This window comes from Physeter macrocephalus, chromosome 3, assembly GCF_002837175.3.
Source record: "Physeter macrocephalus isolate SW-GA chromosome 3, ASM283717v5, whole genome shotgun sequence".
Taxonomy (NCBI): Eukaryota; Metazoa; Chordata; class Mammalia; order Artiodactyla; family Physeteridae; genus Physeter; species Physeter macrocephalus.
Genome location: NC_041216.1, coordinates 19292785 through 19315153, shown reverse-complemented (window position 1 = coordinate 19315153; position 22369 = coordinate 19292785). Strand labels below are relative to the sequence as shown.

Here is a 22369-nt window from a genome sequence, read left to right as displayed (position 1 = left end):
ATCCCACATGCCGCGGAGCGGCTGGGCCCGTGAGCCATGGCCGCTGGGCCTGTGTGTCCGGAGCCTGTGCTCCGCAGCGGGAGGGGCCACAACAGTGAGAGGCCCGCGTACCGCACACACACACAAAAAAAAAGTCGCTGTCCTGTCTGTGTGTCTGTATCCGGGGTGGCCCCTCCTCAGGTAGCACCAGGTGAGGGGGAATCAGGTGTCACTCAAAGGGGAATCGGGAGTGGAGCGGCCCCCACCAAAGTCCTCCTGCCTCTGCTTCTTCTACAAAATGGGTTGGTCTTGGTGTTGGGATCTCACAGAACGTCTCGAAAATCAAAGGTTGCAACCATTTGCTAAGAAAGAGGGCATTTGACTATTGTTTTACCACACACACACCATTCAGGAGTCTTTTTTTCATTTGGATGCTAGTTGCCTTTATTTAAAGTCTTGTGGATTCCAGAACAAAAATGCAGACATATATCTAGCTAATTTAGGAATGATTCGTTCCCATCAGAAAGCCATTCTTATGGTGACCTATGGAATAATAAGTAATTATAAGTCATTGCTACCAGGAGATCCGATTACATACCTCTGCAAAGTGAAAGAGAACTTACTAGCAAACCATGTTGGGTTTGTTGGAAAATTCTTTGATTCTTTGTTTTGATTAGATGAGGAGAGATTTGCTCAAATCCATTTTTCTATCTGTTTCAGCTGTGAAGCAATCGCTTTGGGCTTCCTAAGTCAAAATGTCAAAAATAGGGTTCCCTTTTCCCTTAGTCAGCGGTGGAATTTACAGTTTTCAAGATCATGATGGTAGAGGCAGGGGACCCATGTGTAGGAAGAGCCACTGCTGCAGCCCCCATCGTGTACCCCAAGAGCAGTGTCTGAGTGTGGTCCTGCCCTCTCTCCAGGGGCTGCTCCGGCCCCAGAGACCACCCCCAGGCTTTGGCCCCTTCTGCAATGCTTTGTGACAGCAAGGCCTCCAAAATCACAGTATGAGGTGGGAAGGCTCCTGGGAAAATTTCCCCAAACCTCCTGTCTTTGGTTTTCTTCTTTAAGTTCATGTTTTTATTTTATTTCTAGTGTAAAATTAATATCTGCTTGTAATTAAAAAGAAAAATACACAGAGTAACAAGAGTATAGAATATGGAGTAACAAGATAAAGCCCCTTCTCATCCTTCCCAGACCCTGATCCTTTTCCTACACTCAGATGTAAGCACTCTTCAGAGTTTGCTATACATCCTTCTAGGCCTTTATATACATACATTTCAAACATTTCAATAGAAAAGTAAAACATGCTTTTTGTAAAAAAAAAAAAATATATATATATATATATATATATATCAGACAGCAGAAAAGTATTTAAGATAAATGTTGCCTGTTGTTTTTCTCCACCTACTTCCTCAGTGCCATTGCCTAGTGATATTGCTAAAAGTAGTATGTTTTCAAGACATCATTTAGTTATTATCTCCCTGTCCGTGGGCATGTGGGTAGTCTCCAATTTTTTGATATCACAAATAATGCTGCAGCAAACATCCCTGTGTGTATATATCTATATCTATCTATCTATCTATCTATCTATCTATATATATATATATAATTTTTCCCCCCTCACTTTCCTAAGCATTTTGTACAAGTAAAAATTGCTAGGTCCATGTGTATTTGCCATTAAAAAAATGGATTGGGGCTTCCCTGGTGGCGCAGCGGTTGCGTGTCCGCCTGCCAATGCAGGGGAACCGGGTTAGCGCCCCGGTCTGGGAGGATCCCACATGCCGCGGAGCGGCTGGGCCCGTGAGCCATGGCCGCTGAGCCTGCGCGTCCGGAGCCTGTGCTCCACAACGGGAGAGGCCACAACGGAGGGAGGCCCGCATACCACAAAAAAAAAAAAAAAAAAAAAAAATGGATTGACGACAACTTTTTCTGCCTCTTGAGTATTTTGTTTCTCCTGTGAGGTTGTAAATGCCTGATGGTATTTGCAAGGACTGACATTTCTGATATTAACATCAGATCTGAGAGTGTTTCTGCCCAGGATGGTGGTCTTTTACTTTGGGGAGAAGACTGTAGTTGATAGTATTGTCCCGAATGTCATGGAAACTGGGTTCTCGTCCTGGGCTAGCGAGACACTAGCTGTGTGACGCGGTAGACATGACCCTATCTTGTCCCCATTAAAGGGGCTGTCGCCCAGGCACCACATGTAGGGGTCTCCTGATATCTGAATGCCAAGCACTCTGGCTAGGGGACCTGAAAGCAGCATCTTTCTCATCGCGTCTTCTCTTCTTCCTTATTTTCTCCTTGGCAGTGATGGCCCCCACCCATGGCAGCTTCTGGCAGTTTCAAAGGATGGTCAAACACATCACAGGGCCGAGGACCTTCTTCTCAAATTATGGATACGGCTGCTACTGCGGGCTCGGGGGCATAGGGACCCCCATGGATGACACTGACAGGTGAGTGCAGCGGCTCTGAGGCCTCCTGTCGGTTGATTTGCATTGAAATCCGGCTTGAAGAGAGAGAGGGTGTTAGGACCCTTGCATTGTAAGGAACCAAAACCAATTCAGGTGAGCCTGAGGGTAAGAAAAAAACTGAATGGGAGTGGGAGGGTGGTCTTGAGGAACGCAAGGCTGGGGCTGGCTTCCTGTGGCCTATGCAGCTATACAGGGCCCGCATGAGGTTCACTGTTCCGTCACCTTCTGGCAATGCTTGACAATGTTTGAATAAGGGGCCCCTCGTTTTCATGTTGCACCAGGCTTTGCAGATTATGTGGTCAACCCTGCCCAGAGCTCTAGAATGTTCAGCTCTCTGTCCTCATGGTAAACGTGGTCTTCTCTCAGGCCTCCAGTTTTTAGGATTACAGATGCAGCAAGACTGACCAACTGTCTCCCAGTCCTAATTCCATTTTCCAGGAAAGAGAATCCAATTGGCCCAGTTTGGAAAAGTTGTCCATCTGGGTGAGGACACATGGCACAAACTTGGCTGCCAGGCCTACTTCTAAGGATGGGGTGGGGGAGGGTGAATTCCCAGAAAAAGTGAAGGTTGGTGTTAATCTGGGGAGGGAACAGGGAGGTAGGAAACAGGATGGTTTGTGTGTCTTTTTATTTGGAGAAATAAGCAAAATGTTCCTGGTCACTTTCACCGTAGTGTGGATAAATATATCCCCATAGTAGGGCCTGAATCACCCCTGGAGCTTGATTCCTCTGTGTTGGGCTCATGAGACCATGGAATGTTCCAGCTGGAAGGACCCGAGAGCCCTGAGCCCTGGGATTGGTGGTTTGAATGCAGGGCCTGGTTTAATGCTCCCAGCACGTGGCCGAGGCCATGCCACCATCCCCATTCTACAGGTGACAACGGTGAGGGACCCACTAAACAAAACAGCAGAGCCCAAAGACACACAGTCGTTGAGTGGCAGGGTCAAGATTTGAACCAGAATTTGCCTGTTTCAAAGTCCGGGTCCTTTGACACTTTGTGCCTCCCCTTCCGAGTCCTATGGCTGATGAGAATTTTAACGCTATTAGCCAACGATGACCAACGGCAAAGAGCCCACGTGTAGATGGGGATGGTGAGTGAGGAAGACGGAGCGTCCAGCCAGGGCATCGGCCAGAGCTGACCCTTTTCATGTCTTAGAATCCAGCCCCAGATCTCTGTGTTCCTGCCAGTCAGACAGGTGGAAGAGGGGGGGCCGAGGCCGTCCCCCAGCTGTTTTCTCTCCTCCAGTGCTCTCCCCTCCCGGCACGCCCACCCCTCCCCTGGCCAACCCTGAGCCTCAGGAGAGCAAAGACTGAAGGATTATATCTTATGTGCTGACCCTTGTCTGCTCAGAGCCTCTCCCAGGGCTGGGCACATATTCAGTGCTCAGTCAAAAGTCATTAAATGAATGAATAAGTCATGGGCACCTAGATCTGAGTCCTGGCTCTATCAACTTCCAGCCGTATGATTTTGGGAAATTCACCTCTGGATCTCAGTTCCTCTCCTATAAAATGGGGGACAAGGACTGCACGTCCTAGGGTTACTGTGGGGAGCTCATGAGACAGCAGGAGGTAGAGGAGGGCTCTTTTTGTGATTTTTAATATCATCGGGAAGTTACCTCCCTGCCTTCAGCACCTTCTCACCCGGGGGGAGGAGGCATGTGAATCCTTTCCAGCCAGTTCCCCAGGGCCACCCTCAGGAAAGCTCTCATCTCCCTCCATCTAGCCCCCAGGGGCTGCCTGGCCCACGACCGCTGCTGCGGGAAACTGAAGCAGCTCAGCTGCCAGCCCGTGTTGACCGGCTACCAGTTCCACGTGACCAACGGGACCGTGATCGTGAGTTGCCTTCTCTGTAGGGAATGTCTTCGAAACTGGGCCTTTCCTTAAGGTCAGCCTTGTGGACCCAGAGAACTTTGGGGAAATGAGATTTTTTTTTCCAAGTGCTTTGGGATGGAGAGCTGTAATTCCGAGAATCAGAGCTTCCCGAGAGTCCTGGCCGGGTCCCTCCGTGGTCCCCACTCGCAGCTGTGCCCCCAGCTCCCTCCAGAGGCGGGGTGCAGGGCACCGCAGCCCCGCCCCCACCCGGGGTCTTGCATGTGCTGGATAAATAGTTGCTGACTCGAGAGTATAGTGACTTTTGCAGCTTCGCCTGTGGCAGCTGTTGCTGTGGAGAAGCTTCTTCCCGATGTCTGTCACGTGTTAACAAAGCAGCTCAGCTGTCGTTCAGCTGAACAAATATTTGTGAAGGGTGATTGCGTGCCAAGCACTGGGATAAGTGCGGGGTGGGGGGGAGAGGGGGGACACCAAAGTCAAGAGGAGGGGGATGGGGAAGGGAACCCACGTGTCAGGGAGGCCATTCCAGGAAGAGGGCCAAGGACAGGGTGGGCAAGTACTGAGTGTCCTGCACGTGGGGAGGGGCCCCTGATCTCCCAGAGCATGTGCTGGGGCTGCTGGGTGTGTAGGGAAAGTTGGATCTAAAGAACAAGCCCATTTGCAGGTGCTGGGCCTCGGCCTGGTCGTGACCGCCATTCATTTCGGCGGAACCGGTGGTTTGCGTGCTCCGTCGAATGTGTGACTCGCCTTCCGCTTGGCCTTGGGGAGTTGCGTGAACCCCTGTCCTCCCCTTGTGTGTTTATTCAGAGCTGTGAGTGTGGGGGGACACCAAAGTCAAGAGGAGGGGGATGGGGAAGGGAACCCACGTGTCAGGGAGGCCATTCCAGGAAGAGGGCCAAGGACAGGGTGGGCAAGTACTGAGTGTCCTGCACGTGGGGAGGGGCCCCTGATCTCCCAGAGCATGTGCTGGGGCTGCTGGGTGTGTAGGGAAAGTTGGATCTAAAGAACAAGCCCATTTGCAGGTGCTGGGCCTCGGCCTGGTCGTGACCGCCATTCATTTCGGCGGAACCGGTGGTTTGCGTGCTCCGTCGAATGTGTGACTCGCCTTCCGCTTGGCCTTGGGGAGTTGCGTGAACCCCTGTCCTCCCCTTGTGTGTTTATTCAGAGCTGTGAGTGTGTCTTGGAGATCGCCTGTCTTCTCCCGAGGCCGGGGGACCACCTCCCTTCCACTCATCTCCCAGAGCCCCCAGCCAGGGCTCCGGCTTAGGATGCACTGAGCGTTAGGATGGTGCAGTCTCCCTGGTCCCAGTGGTGAAACATGGCTCAGGCCCCTGCAGACAGGAGACCAGCTTCAGCGGAGTCTGCTTCTCGGCGCCCCCAAGCACACCACCGATGGGGAGGGAGCCCCCTTTTTCTGATGTGAGCTCAAGGAGACTTCCTGTGTTGGAGCTCTCTGGCTGTGAGCATCCTCAGGCCTAAAGCAAGGCGTCCCCTCTGTGAGGCCCCCAAGGCCATGTCCAGGAGATGGGGAGGGATCAGGGTCTAGTGGAGGGGTGGGGGAGGGGGTGCCGGAGGAGGTTGTCCCCAGAGGATTGTTTGCTTCGGCACATGATGCCCTCTGGAGGCCAGGGACCAAGTTTCTGACCTCCTCCTCCCACCCCTCGTGGCTCCACGTGGTGGAAGGCAGGGGCCGAGCCTGGCTGTCGTTGGTGGCGGAGAGGCACACAGAAAAGCTGCCCCTGACCCTCTCAGCCCAGCTCATGGTCTCACTTTCACATGGTTTCTTCTCACCTCTTTTCGCCTTGATCTTAACATCTGTCATGTTAAGTGTTACCTTAGAGTGGTTGAAAAGCATCACTTTGAGAGAAAATATGCTCTAAGAGCTCTCTCCTCTGATGCCCCTGTAAAGCGCAAGGACCAAGGAAGGAGGGAAACGGTGTTCTGAGGGGGGAAGTGGAATTTCAGTAAGTGCAAAGGACCTTTCTGCACTGTGGTCTCAGGCCCAGGCCAAGCCTCCACCCGCTGCTCCTGTGTCACGGGGGCCAGCCCGGGCTCTCTGCACCTGGAGCAGCTTCCTTATCAACCCTCTTCACCCTCCCAGGTGAGGATCGGAGCTGCAGCCCAGGACCCCAGGAAATGGAGGAGAGTGACCTGGGGGCAGAGGCTGGAGCCCCAGGAGGTGGCAGAGGAAGCGTTCTCTGCTTGGCACATCAGGCTGGGGGCTGGTGAGAGGTGCAGGCAGGGGCCGGGAGCTGGACTGGAAAGTTCGTGGCCTGGCCCTGCTTTCTGCAGATGCTGGCCCCTGCCGAGCAGCAGTAGCCAGTTGCTCCTGAAGCTTGACCAGGGCTCCCAGAGTGCGACATCTTGCTTAGGGAGTTAGCATGGAGGGGTGCTTCCCCGTCCTCACCAGGACATCAGCATCCCCCTCCTCGGCTGACCCAGCTAGTGAGGCTGACCCCGGTGTTGTCCCCATCACCACCTTGCCAAACCCCTATTCCAGTGTGTGCTGAGACCCCAAGTGAACCCCGCACACATCCATTCACTTGCCCAGTGTCAACTGAGCACCCATTGGGTGCCCATCCAGGGCCAGTGCTGTGCCAGGGCCAGGGGCACAGAACAAGGCAGCCAGCCGCAGGCCCTGCTGTCCTGGCTTCTCCAGAGCTGAAAGTGCCCTTGGGACCATCCAAAGCAAACCCTCATTGTGGCAATGGGGAGACTGAGACCCAGAGATGGGGAAGTGTTTGATCCAAGGTAACAGGCAAGATTAAAACTCATACGTCTTGAGACTTTTCAGTGCTCTGGAACACACTGCTGGCCTGAGTTTTCTAGGCCTCAGTTTCTTCATCCATAAAATAGGTGCACTAACAATAGCTACAGTTCATGAGCATCTGACAGATGCTTTACACTCAGCACTGTGAATCCGTGATAACCCTTTGAGGTGGGCCTTATTCTCCCCATTATCGAGGAGCACCCTGAGGCTCAGAGAGGTTAAGTGAGATGGCCAAGGCCACACAGCCAGGGAAAGAAGAGTTGGGATTCAGACCCAGGTCGTCTGACCCCAGCTGGTGGTCCTGCCTCCCACCATCCTCCCCAGGGACATGGGGGATGCCGCTGGGAGGGCGATGGGGCTGCTCTGGACTGGGGGCTCACACAAATGCAAGTCTTATTATCTACAACAGGCTTGTCAGAATGTTCAGCCTTGGCCCAAGGGGCAAAGAAGAGCAGAAGCAGCTTGCCCCTCTGCAAGGCCCCAGATCTTTCTGTTCTAGCTCTAAGTACCCTGCTAAGAGGCCCAGAGACAGCACACGCTTTGGAGTCAGGCAGAGCTGGGCCTGCATCCCAGCTTCACCTTTTCTAGCTGGATAATTGCACAACCCTCCTGGGCCTTAGTCTCCTCATCTGTAAAATGGAGATACTAATCAGAACTTCATAAGGTCACTGAAGGACTGACTAAAGTAACCCAGCTCAGAGCAGGTGCTTAGTTAGTTAATGCCCCTCTTTTTAGAAGTTGAGATTTCATTCGTTTAATCTCAGTTTCCTTTTCCCCTTTACTTTGTGGGAAAGCACTGGGTGTTTTCTCTAGTACTGTTGAGAGATATCTTGGAAGCATGTCCTCTGCATTTGCCTCCCCTTGAGCTAATGTTATTAACCCCCCTTATAGGATAAAACTCGCCCCCTCTACCCCCGGTTATACTGCAGTCCAAGGAGCTGCCTTGCAAGGGTTAACCACTTCCCCAGCCTCCAAGTTCTGAAATCCCCGCACCCAAGCCTGGTCCAGGTTGCCTAGCAACCAGTGGCTGCTCCAGGATGCAGTTGGTGTGAGCAGGGAAGGGAAAGCAGAAAAACAACTTGATCTGCCCATGTCTCTAAATGTCACTGGGAGCTCAGTGCAGAGAAAGGCCTGGAACCCAAGCCCTGGGGCCAATTTGCCGAGGGCCGGGGCGAAGGCTCCCCTCAGGTAACCGGGGAGGTCATTAGCCCTCTGTTGAGTGGGCTTACATAAGTACTTGGCATTCGCAAGGGATTTTAAGATCTGCCAGTGGTGACGCCCCCTCCACCCACACATGAATGCATCTGTAGTGCAGCGGGGAGCCCGGCCGTGGGCAGCAGAGCCCAGGTTCCAGCCAGAGGTACCACTATCACCTCCATCTCTGAGCCTGTGACTTCTTCCTCTGCCGCAGGGGGAGGGTGAAGCAGGTAACCACTGGAATTTGTAGTTTGCAAAGATCTTTCTCCTTTGCTACTGAGTTTCCTCCTCAAAACACCTCCGCTCGCTGACACATCACCCATTTCCTCTCCTAGCTTCTGTCTCAACCTGACATCATCTCATTTTCTTGTTTACTTATTTGTTTATTTATGCATTGATTCTCCCCTCGACTGGAATGTGAATTCCAGGAGAGCCGGGAGCACTTGTTGCGGGCGGCGCTTATCCTCATAAGGCCACAGAGGATGCCCAGGGCTGTGCAGTGTGGGGTCCGCTCGCTCAGACCTGTACCTCCGCACTTCCTAGCCAAAGGGCGGGCATGGGTTAGGAACTCAATACCTGTTTGTTTGATGAGCGAGTGTATGAAAAAAATTCATGAAATAGTCCATGCAAGCACCCATACCCTCATTTGAAAGCCGAGGCAAGATGCTCAGAGAGGAACAACTTGCCTGCCATGCTAGAACATGCAGGCGGCAGATCTGGACGGAGAAACCAACTCCCTGTTTCTTGGGATGGGGCTTCATTCACTGCGCCCGCAGGCCGTGTAAGCCCAGCCAGTAAGGCAGTCGCAAACTGGGATGGAGCGTTTACAGCGTGTTAGGGGTTGAAGATCCGTATTGAAGACAAACTCCCTGCCTGCGTGCAGGGAGAGAGACAGCCCATAAAATATTCAGAAAGAAAGATACACTTAGGTAGTGACAAGTGCTATGAAGCATCTAAAATAAGGCCACAAGCTAAAGAATGAGGATGGCAGTGGGAGGAAGGGCAGGGGGTGTGGATGCGCGGGGAGGATGGCTACTTTATGTGGCTGTAGAGGCCTCTCTAAGGAGGTGGCATTTAGCTAGTGCAGAAGGAGACGAGGGGCTGGGGGGTGGGCGTCCCACCAGGAATGAGTCCGGTGGGGCCTGGCCGTGGGGTGAGGGGCTCACCTTCTCCTTCGGTTGCAGGGGGAAGCATTAGAGCAGGAAGTGATCTGCTCAGATTTTGCTTTAGAAAGATCACTCTGGCCCCTGTACAGAGAAGTTGGGGAACAGGGGAAGAAACGGGGAGCCATTAGTGGGGTGTTTCAGTAGCACTAGGGAGAAGCGACCATCGCACAGATCGATAGCTGGGGAGAAGTGCCAGATGCTGCGTGTGTTTGGGAGGTAGATTGATAGGACCTGCTGATGGATTAGATGTGGGGTTTGAAGGTAAGGGAGGCTGACTCTGAGGTTCTTGTTCTGAGCAGCCATGGATGGTGGTGCATCTACGAGCTTGTACAGATGGGGGACAGCAGACTCTGCAGACACAGCAAGAGCCTGGCATGAGCCATGTTGGGTTTGACATACGTATCAGACACCCAAGAGGGAGTCACGTGAACACAAGCCGATTGCCATCTAGAGCTCAAAGGAGATGTCTAGGCTGCGGTGAGAACTGGAGAGTCAGCTCGGTGGTATTTAGAGCCCTGAGCTTTAAAACAAGAGCTCCCAAGAAGAGGGTTTAGAGACCAGGTCGGAGGCCGGGCACAGACAGTAACAGCGTGGCAGGCAGTCTGGGTTAGCCCAGGCAGGAACGTAGACCTTCTTGCTTTGTCTCATTGGTGGAGGTATATTTCATGGAATGAGAAAGCATATCCTAAAGTTGTCAGTTCCATTCTTCATGCCTCAGTTTCCCCATCAGCAAATTGGAAGATTCAGGATCTGGGTTTAGGCTTGTTTTTAAAAGATGACTTCCAAACATGGCATTTCTTGGCCCAGGGCTGCCTCTTCCTCCAGCCCATGACTGGCCTGATGCTACAACGACTGTGGGATGTCCACAGCAATAGACAGCTGCTCCAGGTTGGTCCTGACAGCCTGCACCCTGGGCAAGCTGTTACACATAGAGCTGAACAGCAGGAGAGAATTATACTCCACACTTTGGAAAAGACCGGAAGACAAAGCAAGAAAGGGGGTGGTGAGAAAGGAAGAAGGAGGTTTGGTGAATTGAGATGGAAGAAAGAAGACATGTTAAAGACGAGGAACAGGAGGCGAAGAGATAAACAGAAAGGGAGAAGGATGAGAAAGAGGAAAGGGTGAGAAAAGTGCCTCGCTTCCAGTTTCCAGAGAAGCAGCACCTGGGTAAGTGACAGCATCAGGTGCCAGGCCCTTTGGGAGGGAAGGGAGGTTGGATGGGGCAGGGCCCTGTGCCCGAGTAGCCCTGGGCCCCACCAAGGGCAGCAGCCAAACAACCCGGTGAGGCCCTGCAGACCATGGCGGCTGCCACAGGAGGGCAGCAAGGAGCATGCTGGGCTGAGGTGAGAGACCTGGACATGGAGGGGACGGAGGCTCTCGGGGGGGGGGTCCCTGCGGGAGCGGGGGCCTGATGGGTCTTGAAGGATTGTCACAGATGGAGAAGGGAGAGCGCGAAGGCAAAGGTGATCCAGGCGCCAGGAACAGTGGGAGCGGCAGGAAGCGTCCCTGGCACATTTCCTGAGGGTGAGTGGAGAGGCACAGCTGAGGCGTAGGGTGGGTGCCAACATGTCTTGAGAAATCCAGGCTCCAGTGAGATGTGGGAGGACAGCTTCCTGCAGGAATTGTAGACTTCGGAGAGGGGGAAAGGCAAACAAACAGACTATAGCCAGCACTGGTCCAGCTTCTAAGGGCCCTTCTTTTTCCAACATGTGAAGCTAAGGGTGCACCATTGTCATAATAGCAAGCATTTATAGAGGCCTCTCTGTGTTCTGAGCACATCCAGACGACTCCATCTGTAACGACACCAGTGAACATCCTCACAACGATCCTGTGAAGTAGACACCATTATTTTCTTTTGATACTATTGCTTTTATCACCATTTTAAAAAATTTATTTATTGTATTTATTTTTGGCTGCATTGGGTCTTCATTGCTGTGCGCAGGCTTTCTCTAGTTGTGGAGAGCGGGGGCTACTCTACGTTGCGGTGCGCGGGCTTCTCATTCTGGTGGCTTCTCTTGTTGCGGAGCGCAGGCTCTAGAGCGCGGGCTCAGTAGTGGTGGCGCACGGGTTTAGTTGCTCCGCAGCATGTGGGATCTTCCCGGACCAGGGCTCGAACCCGTGTCCCCTGCATTGGCAGGTGGATTCTTAACCACTGCACCACCAGGGAAGCCCTATCACCATTTTATAAACGATACTGAAACTAACTTGCCCAGGGCCAACACATCAGGGAGTCTGGCCACCTCACTTCCTCACGCCCCCAACCCTGAAAAGAGAGTGGAAATGGGGTGGAGTTAGCTAGAAGGAGGCTGCCTTAGACATCCCCTACACACACACACAGACACACACACAGACACACACACACACACACACACACACACACGCACACACACGCACACGCATATGCACCCACACACAGAGCACTATAATTCTGACTACTAAATAAAAGATGCCCATCTAGTGGTCACTTGGCCACGGTGCAGACACTCAATCCCAAAGGCCCACTGAGGCTTCATTCACTTATTCAATGACTGTTGAACACCTACTATGTGCCAGCATAGTATCCCAGCTGGGGATACTGGGAGGGACAGGACAGAAAAAGCCCCAGTCTCACAGAGCTTACACTTTGTTGATGAGAAACAGACACAAGCAAGTAAACAAATAAGAGAAATAAGAGACATGAAAAGTATGGTGAATTAAACAAATGAGGATGTGAGGGAGAGTGGCTGGAGAAGCTTTAGAAGGAGTGGGCAGGGAGAGCCTCTCTGAAGAGAGGAAATTTGACCAAGACCCAAAGGTGGGATGGATCCAGCCACTTAAAAATCCTGGAGAGAAGTATTTCAGACAAAGAGAATAGCAAGTGCAAAGGCCCTGGGACAAGACCAAACAAAACATGTGACATAAAGAGGCCATTGGTCCTGGAGCGGAGTGAAGGTGAGAGAGTGGAGGTCTGTGAGGATGGAGAGGTTGGCGGGGACCCCATTATGGCAAGCCTGCTTCGGAGTCCATGGCAAGGACTTGGGATGTCTTTGCCCAAATAGTAGGAAACCACAGCAGGGCTTTCAGCAAGAGAGTGAACCTAATTCAAGTTACATTTAAAGACGGTCTCGGACTTCCCTGGTGGCGCAGCGGTTGAGAATCCGCCTGCCAATGCAGGGGACAGGGATTCGAGCCCTGGTCCGGGAAGATCCCACATGCCGCAGAGCAACTAAGCCCGTGCGCCACAACTACTGAGGCTGCACTCTAGAGCCTGCGAGCCACGACTACTGAGCCCGCGCTCCGCAACAAGAGAAGCCACTGCAAGGAGAAGCCCGCTCGCCGCAACTAGAGAAAGCCTGTGTGCAGCAACGAAAACCCAATGCAGCCAAAAATAAATAAAATTTTTTAAAAAATCTTAAAGACAGTCTCTGTTTATTTCCTTCCGTTAGGGTGGAATTGCTGGTGATGACAGGGATTGTGGCCAAGAAGATGGAGAGAAGAGGGCAGAGTGAAATATTCTAAACATAGAGACATCAATGGAACTTTGGGTGGATGGGCTGTGAAAGTGAACGGGGGGTTAGGAATCAAGGTTGGCTGCTAGTTTTCTGGCTTGAGTGGGAGGTGGTGCCATTTCTCAAGCTGAGAGCGTGGGTGGAGGACCAGCTCAGTGGGCAGGGGGCCAGAAGGGGACCCTTACATCAAGAGCTTCCTTTGGGGCGTCTTACATTGAAGACGCCTGTGACATCCAGGTGAGATGCCAGGTAAGCTGTTGGAAGGAGGAGCTGAGTTCTGAAAAAATAGGTTTCGTGTCCTTGGCCTGGGTGCTGCCTGGCAGCCCTAACCCAGGGCCCCTCCGTGCAGCCCACACCTGCTCCTTCTCTTGTTTCCTTCCAGGCTTCCCCTGGGGGCACGTCCAGGTGTCGGGGTGGGGGGAAGGGCTTGGGGACAGAAGAAAAGAACTCCCAGATCCTTGCCTTTCTATTTTCGATTTTCAACCCTTGACCCCTTGCAGCGAGTTCCCAGTTCTCCCCAACTCCCTGGGGGTGGATGGAAGCCCCCTGTGACCCTCTGTCTCCCTTCAGTCGAATGCGCCCTTGGTCCTGGTGTCGGCTGCCTCTGTGGGCTAAGGGCCTGCGAGTGTGACACGCAATCTGCTTCAAAGAGAACCTGCCCAAACTTCAAGCAGTTCTTCTCCAGCTGGCCCTGCTGTGGCAGGCGCAAACTCCAATGCTAGTGAGGCCGCGGGTCCCTGGTCGGTCTGGGCTGGGGTACTCCTTTGTCACTTGGCATCAGAGGGCTGGAGATCAACAGTGGAAAAGACAGAATCCTGGCTTTCTATGGAGGGAGACAGATCATAAACATACACATAAATAAACAGTACATTCCAATAGCAGTAAGCGCTAGGAAGCAATAAAACAAGGTGACAAGGTAGAGAGATGTCGCCTACCCCCATCCCAGGAAATTTCCAGGAGGGGAAAGTCCCCAGGATCCGCCTTAAACTCTCCCTCCATCCCCACCTCTAAATCAGGATACAGGGCGGATTTGGGAACCAGACCCACAACCCAGATCCAGCCGGAGCCAAGCAGGGATCCTGGAAAACGAGGTCTTGGCCACATGCCAAGGACCCGAGAAGCACACTTGGCCCCTGTTTCTCATTTGCTGGAGTTCTGCCTTCTCCAGAAAACCCCGAGGTAGGAAAAAGTCGATGCCATTTTCACCTCCCAGGACACAGAGCATGAGAACGTCAGCTCCCACGGCTGCCACCTGGATGTCACGCCAGGAAGGTAACAAAGAAATGAAGAGAGAGGGCAAGGGCAAGGGAACTGGGGGTATCCAAGATTTCCATCCACATTTATTTAATTAATTAATTTATTTATTTTTAAAGAAGATGTTGGGGATAGGAGTTTATTAATTTATTTTTTATTTATTTTTGCTGTTTTGGGTCTTCGTTTCTGTGTGAGGGCTTTCTCCAGTTGTGGCAAGCGGGGGCCCCTCTTCATCGCGGTGCGCGGGCCTCTCACTGTCGCGGCCTCTCTTGTTGCGGAGCACAGGCTCCAGACGCGCAGGCTCAGTAGTTGTGGCTCACGGGCCTAGTTGCTCCGCGGCATGTGGGATCCTCCCAGACCAGGGCTCGAACCCGTGTCCCCTGCACTGGCAGGCAGATTCTCAACCACTGCGCCACCAGGGAAGCCCCACATTTAGAAGCCCCTGGTTATAAGGCGTAAATTCTAATAAATATTAAAGTGACCCAGTCAGGGTGGGCGCTGATTGTTCTGATGCCCGGGGGTAGATTGCAAAAATGACCACAACTGTTCTTACCTCTCTGTATCCTCACCTCTCACGATGTAATGCCCAGCTTTTCCCATCAAGCGGTAGCCTGTTTTCCCCACCCCTGAATCTGAACTCTGAACTGGCCTTGTGACCTACTGTGGTCAATAGAACATGGTGGAAGTGATGGTCCGCCAGTTTGCCAGCAAGGCCTCTGGAGGCCCAACGCACGTCCCCTCTTTCTCGGAAACGCCTGCCACTGCCATGAGAAACACCCTGGGCCCACCTGCAGGAGGGCAGGAGCCCACCTGGCTCAGGGTCGTCAGGCCAGCTGTCTGGCTGAGGACCTCGGACCTGCGAGAGCACTCGGCAGGGGTCAGCAAAGCCAGCTCACGGCTGACCACAGACACCAGAGAACCTCGCTGAGACCAAAACAACCGCCCAGCTGAGCCCCAGCTAAACCACCACCTTGCAGAAGTGCAAGCTAAATAATGGGCCTGTTTAATGTCATTAAGTTTTCGTGCGGTTTGCCATGCGCTGTAACTCACTGATATCGTTGGTCTTCACTGCCCGATGCTCTGGGGTTCTCAGCACTGTGCCGAGCTTGGAGGCCGCATGAACAGCGCGGACGTGCCCCTGCCCCTTACCTGACAGGCTTGGGAGGAGAAAGGCCATCCTCATGCAATACCGGAGAACACACAGAGGCTGTAATCACTCAGTCTTCCAACAAAAGTTCATTGAGCCTCTGCTAGGCGGCAGGCACAGAGCTGGGCAGTAGGGATTCAGAGGTTTAAAGAAAACAAGCAGAGAATCAGGTGTAAATATCCTGGGGAGAAAGTTGAGAGCCAGAGTTGCTTTTAGAATTTCAAGTTCAGACACTTACAATCTGGATTGAGTGACGCTCTCACGGGTGTGAAGACAGAAAGGGAAGCCAGAGGTGGGTGGTCAGCAGAGGGTCTGGGAACTAGGTCTCCGGGGCTCTGCCTGGCTCAGCTGGCAGGTCACAGGGGAAACTGGTCTGTTTTCCCACCTGCCCACGTGCTGTAGTAATTGCTACTGCAGAAGGAAGCTTGGGGTCGACGGGTGTCACAGTTAAGGTTGTAAAAGGCGGTGAGAGGAGTGACCATGGAAAGGCAGGCATGGAGCCAGGGTGGCTGGGCCCAAGCCAGGCACCTCCCCTCCTCGGGGACTCCGGACCACAACAGAGACCAGCTCAGGACTGGCCAAATGACACAGTGGAGGGAGGGAGGCCAGGGCTGGGCTCAGCATGGGGGCAGGGATTTCAGTGTGAGATCCAGGCCATGGTCCACCGCCTGGGCCTCCGATTCTAATCTGTAAAACGGGGCCCGTGGTGGTATCGAACTGCTCACGTCGATGCCCTGATTCTGGGAGGACAGGAGGGCAGTGGGACTGTGGAGGGATGTCGTTGGCTTTCGCTGGGAAAGCCCGCTCTCCTGGAAGGGTGATCATTCATCCCGTCAACAAATCCACATCAAGGGCCTGCTGCAAGCCAGGCCCTGTGCTACAGCAGAGAGATAAAGCCGCATCTGACTCCAGGTTGCTCTCAGATCAGGCAGAACACAAGTCAGCGGGTGATTACAAGGCAGGCTGGGAGATGCTGGAATTGGGGTCAGCTCAGCGAGTAATGACCACCATCAGGGCAGGGGGTCAGCATTCCCCGAGGAATGCTGAGGGTCTGACGTCTCACCTGAGAGCTGAAGATGAGGAGGAGTTGGGGTAGCCAAGTGAGGTAGAGGGATGGAAGATGATTCAACAAACCTGCTCGAAAGCGCCACTGCCACCAGTCTCCCCCCAGCTGAAGGGCCGTCCTCCATGTTTGCCCCTCCCCCAAGCCAAAAACATGCATGTCAAATTCTTTTTCTCATATCCCACATCTAATGTGTTGGCACCTTCAAAATACATTTAGATTCTATATTTATAAAATACTTCAGTAAAATGTACACATTTAAAAAAAGACAAAGATGAGAGGGGAAAAATTTAGAACCATCTGGGCCTCCTTCAGGGCTGCCATCTTGGTCTGAGCCACCATCGCCTCGTTCCTGGGCCACTGCTTGCCCCACATCACTCTCTCCACTTCCACCCTCAGCCTCTGCAATCTCTCATCCACCAGCAGCTGGTCAGCAGGGTGCCTGGCATCTGATCGTGTCACTCCTCTCCTCATGCCCTCCCCATCTGCCTCTGAGTAAAAGCCAATGTCCTTCCACAGCCCCGAAACCCCCATGACCATCCCCACACAGCCTCGCTTCCTGTACTCTCCCGCTCACTCCCTCCACCCCAGCCAATGGCCTCCACGCTGTTCTGTTCCTTGAACATGGCGGGCACGCTCCCTCCCGAGGATCCTGCCCACAGTGGCTTCCTCTGCCTAGACGGGGCATCCCACGGGCCTGACTCCCTACCTCCTTCAAGTCTCTGCTGGAATCTCAGCTTCCTAATAAAGCTTATGTGACCACCCCCTTTAATACTGCCCACCCTCCCCTGGCCTTTCCCATCCCCTTCATCCTGTTCTCTGTTTCCCCATGCATCGTACACTCATGGATACCGCTGTTCGTTGTCTGCCTCCCCGCTGGAAGATGAGCTCCTGAGGGCAAGGATCTGTGTCCTTTTCTAATCCCTGATGTATATGTTGAATGACATGAGGTCAATGTGAAGGGATTGCATTAGCTCAGAGTGGGAAGCATGGAACGTGGGAGTAGATCGTCAAGCGAGCGGAAGAGATGAGGAAGGCAAGGTGAGGTCAAGGAGAGCCTGTGGCCCCTCTAAGAAGTCTGGGCTCGATCCTGGGAGCAGCGGGGGCCCCAGTGCTCTGAGCCATCACCACTTTCCACCTGGGAGAACTTGGGCAGCTCAGTGTCCTCAGGGGCCAAACAGACAGACGGGTGGACGGACGCAGTGGTATAGGAGCGAACGCCCCGCCTCAAAGGGGACAGACGTCAAGTGTAGATGCATTTTTGCGACAGCTCTCTGTCTGCACCTTTTCCTCAGCTGCATTTCTTGCCGTCTGGGTGAAGCTACCAGGCGCCCAGGGAGGTGGGGCAGTGGGCACGCCCCCCACTAAGGGCGGGCTTTGGGCTCAGTGCCCCACAGGGAAAGGCTGTCACTGCTTTGGGGTGGCTGTGTGCATGGCAGGCAGAGCCATTGGCCCCCATCTCCACTTCCGGGGTGTCTGCAAAGCTGTGAAAGGCACGCGGGGATGAGCAGATGTAGGGAGTCTGGCATAAAGCAGCAGCGTGGGCACGGCTGGGGGCCTGGAGTGGGGCAGTCGGCCTGGCGGGGAGAGACGTGACTGGGTCAGCGAGTACAGAGGCTCTCCCGGGGCGCCTGGGATGGGCCAGGCATTACTGAGCTCATCCGGAAGCGAAATCACGTCCGGTGGGAGAAGAGAGAGCTGGGGCAGGGGGCGAGGCCCAGGCCCCAGGACGCTGAGCGGGGAGAAGGGGAATCCAGATGTGCCCCCCAAGCCTTGGTTGCTGCAACAAGCAGCCTCCAGGTACTGAGGCCCACCTGGTCCAGGCACAGCACTCCCTTTGTGCGTAGTATACCCGACCTTCCTCGGGGCAGTTGCTGTTAAGTCCCCAGTTGACTGAGGCTCAAGGCCACACCGCTAACGCAGAGCCGAGCAGCCACTAGACCCCAGGCTGACTCTCCTTGCCCTAAGGTTCCCCTCCCCGGGCTCAACTCGGAAGGAATCCAGTACTGGCGAGACTTGGGGGAGGGGTAATGGAAGAGGCTGCTCCAGGGGTTTAAACACTTGCCCTAGAGGGAGGCCTAGGTTCTGGTTCTGGCCAAGCCACTAAGTCGTTGTGTGGTTTCATTCATTCATTCCCCCAGTGCACAAATATCCAGTGTGCCGAGATGGGGTGGGCACTGGATTCCGTGGGAGTAGGAGGGTACACCCCTGACACCTAAAGCTCACAATGGAGCTGAAGACAGACGAGTAACCAGGTGACAACAAGACAGTGAGGGGCAGGGTGCCCGGATGCAGGCATACCTGGGGGGCACCCCATCCAGACCTGCCGGTCAGCAGAGGCTTCCAGACCTGAAGGTTAGGTGGAAGTCAGCCAGGCAAGGCAGAGAGGCGGGAGAGGGCACCAGGCAGAGGAAACGGCCTGGGCAAAGGCCGGAGGCAGGCAAGGGAGAGAGGCAGCCCATAGCTGAGATGAGTGGGAAGCAGGGCTGGAGCTGAAGGGGGCTGGAAGGAGGGGAGCTAGGAGGCTGGAGAGAAGGACGCTGGGGTGAGGACCACCTCACATAAGCCCCTTCCTCTTCCTGGGCCCCAGGTTCCTGTTTGTGTACATCTGACCCTTCCTGAAGCTTTTTTTCACCCAACTTGTTAATCATCAGTGGGACCTCAGAAATTATTCATTCCCTTTTCACAGATGAAAATGGAGGGTCTGAGCAGGCAGGTGGGGCTGGAATGGGAACCCACGTCTTCTGATTCTAAATTTCTTTTTTTTATTTTGGCCGCGCCGCACGGCATGCAGGATCTTAGTTACTCGACCAGGGATGGAACCCATGCCCCCTGCCGTGGAAGCGCGGAGTCTTAGCCACTGGACCGCCAGGGAAGTCCCAATTCTAAATTTCTTGTTTCCCGTCCCCTTTCTCAAAATGAAGGGGTTGAAGGGATGCTCTCTGAAGCTAAGGCTCTGGAGTCAGGGTTCAAACCCTGCTTCTGTTGCATGACCTTGAGTAACTTACTTGGCTTCTCTGGGCCTCAGTTCCCTCCTTTTATAAACAAAGCTATGAATAGCCCCCACCTCATAGGGCTGCTAGGAGGGTTCAGTGAGATGGCACACACAGAGCTCTGAGCCCGGTGCCCAGCATACAGTAATAAATCTTAATAAATCTTGCTCTACTCACAGGGCCCTGACATCCTGAGGTACCAGATGGCCAGCCCAGGAGGCGGGGTGTTCGGCAGGGTTGCAGGGCCACGTGACCAGACCTTTGTACTGTGCACCCTTGCCTCCTAATGCCCAACTCTGCTTGTTGTCACAGCTGGTGGCATCAGCAGCTTGTTAGAAGCCACAGCTGGGGAAGCCGACAGCAGTGTTGCCATGACAACCGCTGGGGAGGACAGGGCTGCCTCCCCGCGTTCATAGTCGGTCCCGAGCATGAAGAGAGGTGGCTCCCAGGCCCAGCTGAGACCAGGGCCGGGCAGGCACCAGGGGCCTGGCTGTGCAGCTGGGGCACTAAGTTGCCCCCTTCCCTTCTCCTTCCCCTCCCCTCCCCCCAACACCCACGTGCAGAGAGCCGGATTTTCTTGGTAAACCACAGCTTTGCTCGGCCAGGTTTCCATTTGGGGGAGAACGTCCCAGGCCATACACTTCCATCAGCATCTTCCTTCCTTCCGCCTACTGCCCTTTGCCAACCTGGCCCTGAGGACCTTTGGCCCAACATGCAGTCAAGGGCCGCAGTCTCCAGCACTGAGTTTCCAGTCTCTGCACCAGGCCCCGTGCTGGGGGCATTCTCCTCCACAGCCTCATGTAGTCCTCAGACCCAGCGACGTGCTCTTCATTATTACACACATTTTACAGAAGGGGGAGATGGAGACTGGGAAGGGTGAGGCAGCTAACCCAAGACCAGTGGGCCCATGAGCGGCAGAGCCAGGGTTGCACCCAGTCTGCTCCTTGTGAGAGGCGGTGTCGATGGCAATGATAAGGTGGAGGTGACAGTGATGGTTTCCTAGTGCTCTCCTGGGCATTGCCAGCCTGGGGCAGGGTCTCTCCCTTTGGGTTCAGACGCAGAGGGGCAGGAGGTGTGGAACAAAGCATAGGTAGTGACCTATCATGACCACTAGGTGTCGCCCAAGTTCTAGAAAAGAGTTGACAGCCACTCCCTGGGTGTGGGGGGGGGGTGGGCGGGTCTGAAGAATGGGGGCAAGGGGCAGTGCTTCTCCGAGAATGGAGAACTGACCTAGGTCTGGGCAGAGATGGTGTTGTAGAAAATCAGAACTGGACAGAAGTTAAAGTGGTAAAAGTAGATTTTATTAACTATTGCAGTGGGGGAAAAGAGACAGTATAGAACTGGGCTCAATGAACAGAACAAAGAAAAGTGGGGATTTCTAACTAAGGAGCAGGGTGGGGGTAATCAGAGGCTGGAAAATTGCTAAGAGACTAGGGGATTCTTGCTAAACTGACCTAACAGGATTCTTGCCGAAGGCAGGTCGTGGTGATCAGATATCACCTGGGAACTAGTGAGAGGTGAGAAATTTGATCAGATATTGAGGAAGGGTAGGGATTCTCCCTAAACTGATATAGCCGGATTCTCGCTCAGACACAAGAATGATGCAGAGATGAACACAGAAGCCCACAGGTTGAGGCCAAGTTGAGAAAATTGTCAGAGGAGCCCAAAGTTTGGTCAAGGGAAGAGTCTTTGCCAGTCCCTCCTCTGGTTCAGGGAAAGAGGAGCTCTTCTTTCTTCTGAACAATATGAGTTCCTTTCTCGATGGTCATTTTTTGTTCATCAGTGACCAGTGGAACCATCTGTTGAGACTTGGTAGTAAAGGGTGTTTTCTGGATGGTGTGAACCATCGAGCATTTAAATGAGGGGGGTATCTATGAAAAAAAGAAAACCAAAGATTAATGATCAGAGCAACGAAACCCAGTTTCTGGGTTCAGAGGACAGCCAGTTGAGATTTCTAGACGTTGAGCTTGAAGCATCTGTAGACGGTGAAGTGAGGAGAGCAGCGGTAATCCATCGGCCTTCCTGGTAGCAGTTTGCATCCTCTCTGGTGATGGCCCGACATCGGTGTCATGGTCATGTTTGTTTCTTGGAGAAGAGCATGGGCGCATCCAGCTTCAGCTCATAGGGCTTCTCTAGAAAGTCCCAGGGCTTCCCTGGTGGCGCGGTGGTTGAGAGTCCGCCTGCCGATGCAGGGGACGCGGGTCCGCGCCCCGGTCCGGGAGGATCCCACGTGCCGCGGAGCGGCTGGGCCCGTGAGCCGTGGCCGCTGAGCCTGCGCGTCCGGAGCCCGGGCTCCGCAGCGGGAGAGGCCACAACAGCGAGAGGCCCGCGTACCGCAAAAAAAAAAAAAAAAAAAAAAGTCCCAGTAAGGATCTGGGAAGTTGGGTTTTATTTCTCAGTGACTCCAAGTCCAGAGGGTGGGAGAAAAATTGGAAACATTCATTTGAAGAGTTGTAGCCAGATTTTGGAGAAAATTAGAAGAATTAACAAAATGTGCAGGATGGCAGGATTCATTCTGGTTTACAGACAGGTAACAAAGCCGAAAGGAAAATGGACTCTAACCAAGAGGTGAAAAATAGCTCAAAGACAATGAACAGGACTCTAATGTAGTAACCCACGAGGCTGTGCTATATTTGCCACTGAAAGTGAGAGGTGTTGAATTTTTAAAAATGCACAACGTTGAGAGTTGTGAGTTTAGTTTTATTTGGGGCAAAATGAGAACCGTAGCATCTCAAATAGCACTGAGGAACTGCTCCAAAGAGGTAAAGGGGGGAGGGGTCAGAATATGTGTGATTTTGGTGCAGTCAGGCACACGTTTTGACAAAAGTTCCTCTTAGTCAAGAAGGTTGCTGCTAGTCACAAGGAGCCAGATGTCTCCGATAATGATGTTAGTGCTTTTCTAGATATGAGGAGATGCGAGAAATTGAGCTCATAAAATCTTCTCCTGAAAATATCTAACTATCTGAAGACCTGTTCTGCCAGTTTTTCCCAGAGCACAGAGGGCCTCATTC

General features: G+C 53.3%; 1 protein-coding gene across 1 annotated transcript in view; it reads left to right on the top strand.

Moving 5' to 3' along the window:
• Nucleotides 1-13623, top strand: part of PLA2G2C (phospholipase A2 group IIC) — a 25633-nt gene extending 12010 nt beyond the window's left edge. Inside the window, exons 2-6 of the mRNA XM_024125323.2 lie at nucleotides 2288-2432; nucleotides 3887-3916; nucleotides 4211-4283; nucleotides 8462-8477; nucleotides 13472-13623. Coding sequence (XP_023981091.1) covers nucleotides 2290-2432; nucleotides 3887-3916; nucleotides 4211-4283; nucleotides 8462-8477; nucleotides 13472-13623 — 414 coding nt within the window. The 5' untranslated portion in view covers nucleotides 2288-2289. The remainder of the gene's footprint in view (nucleotides 1-2287; nucleotides 2433-3886; nucleotides 3917-4210; nucleotides 4284-8461; nucleotides 8478-13471) is intronic.
• The last annotated feature ends 8746 nt before the right edge of the window (nucleotides 13624-22369 follow it).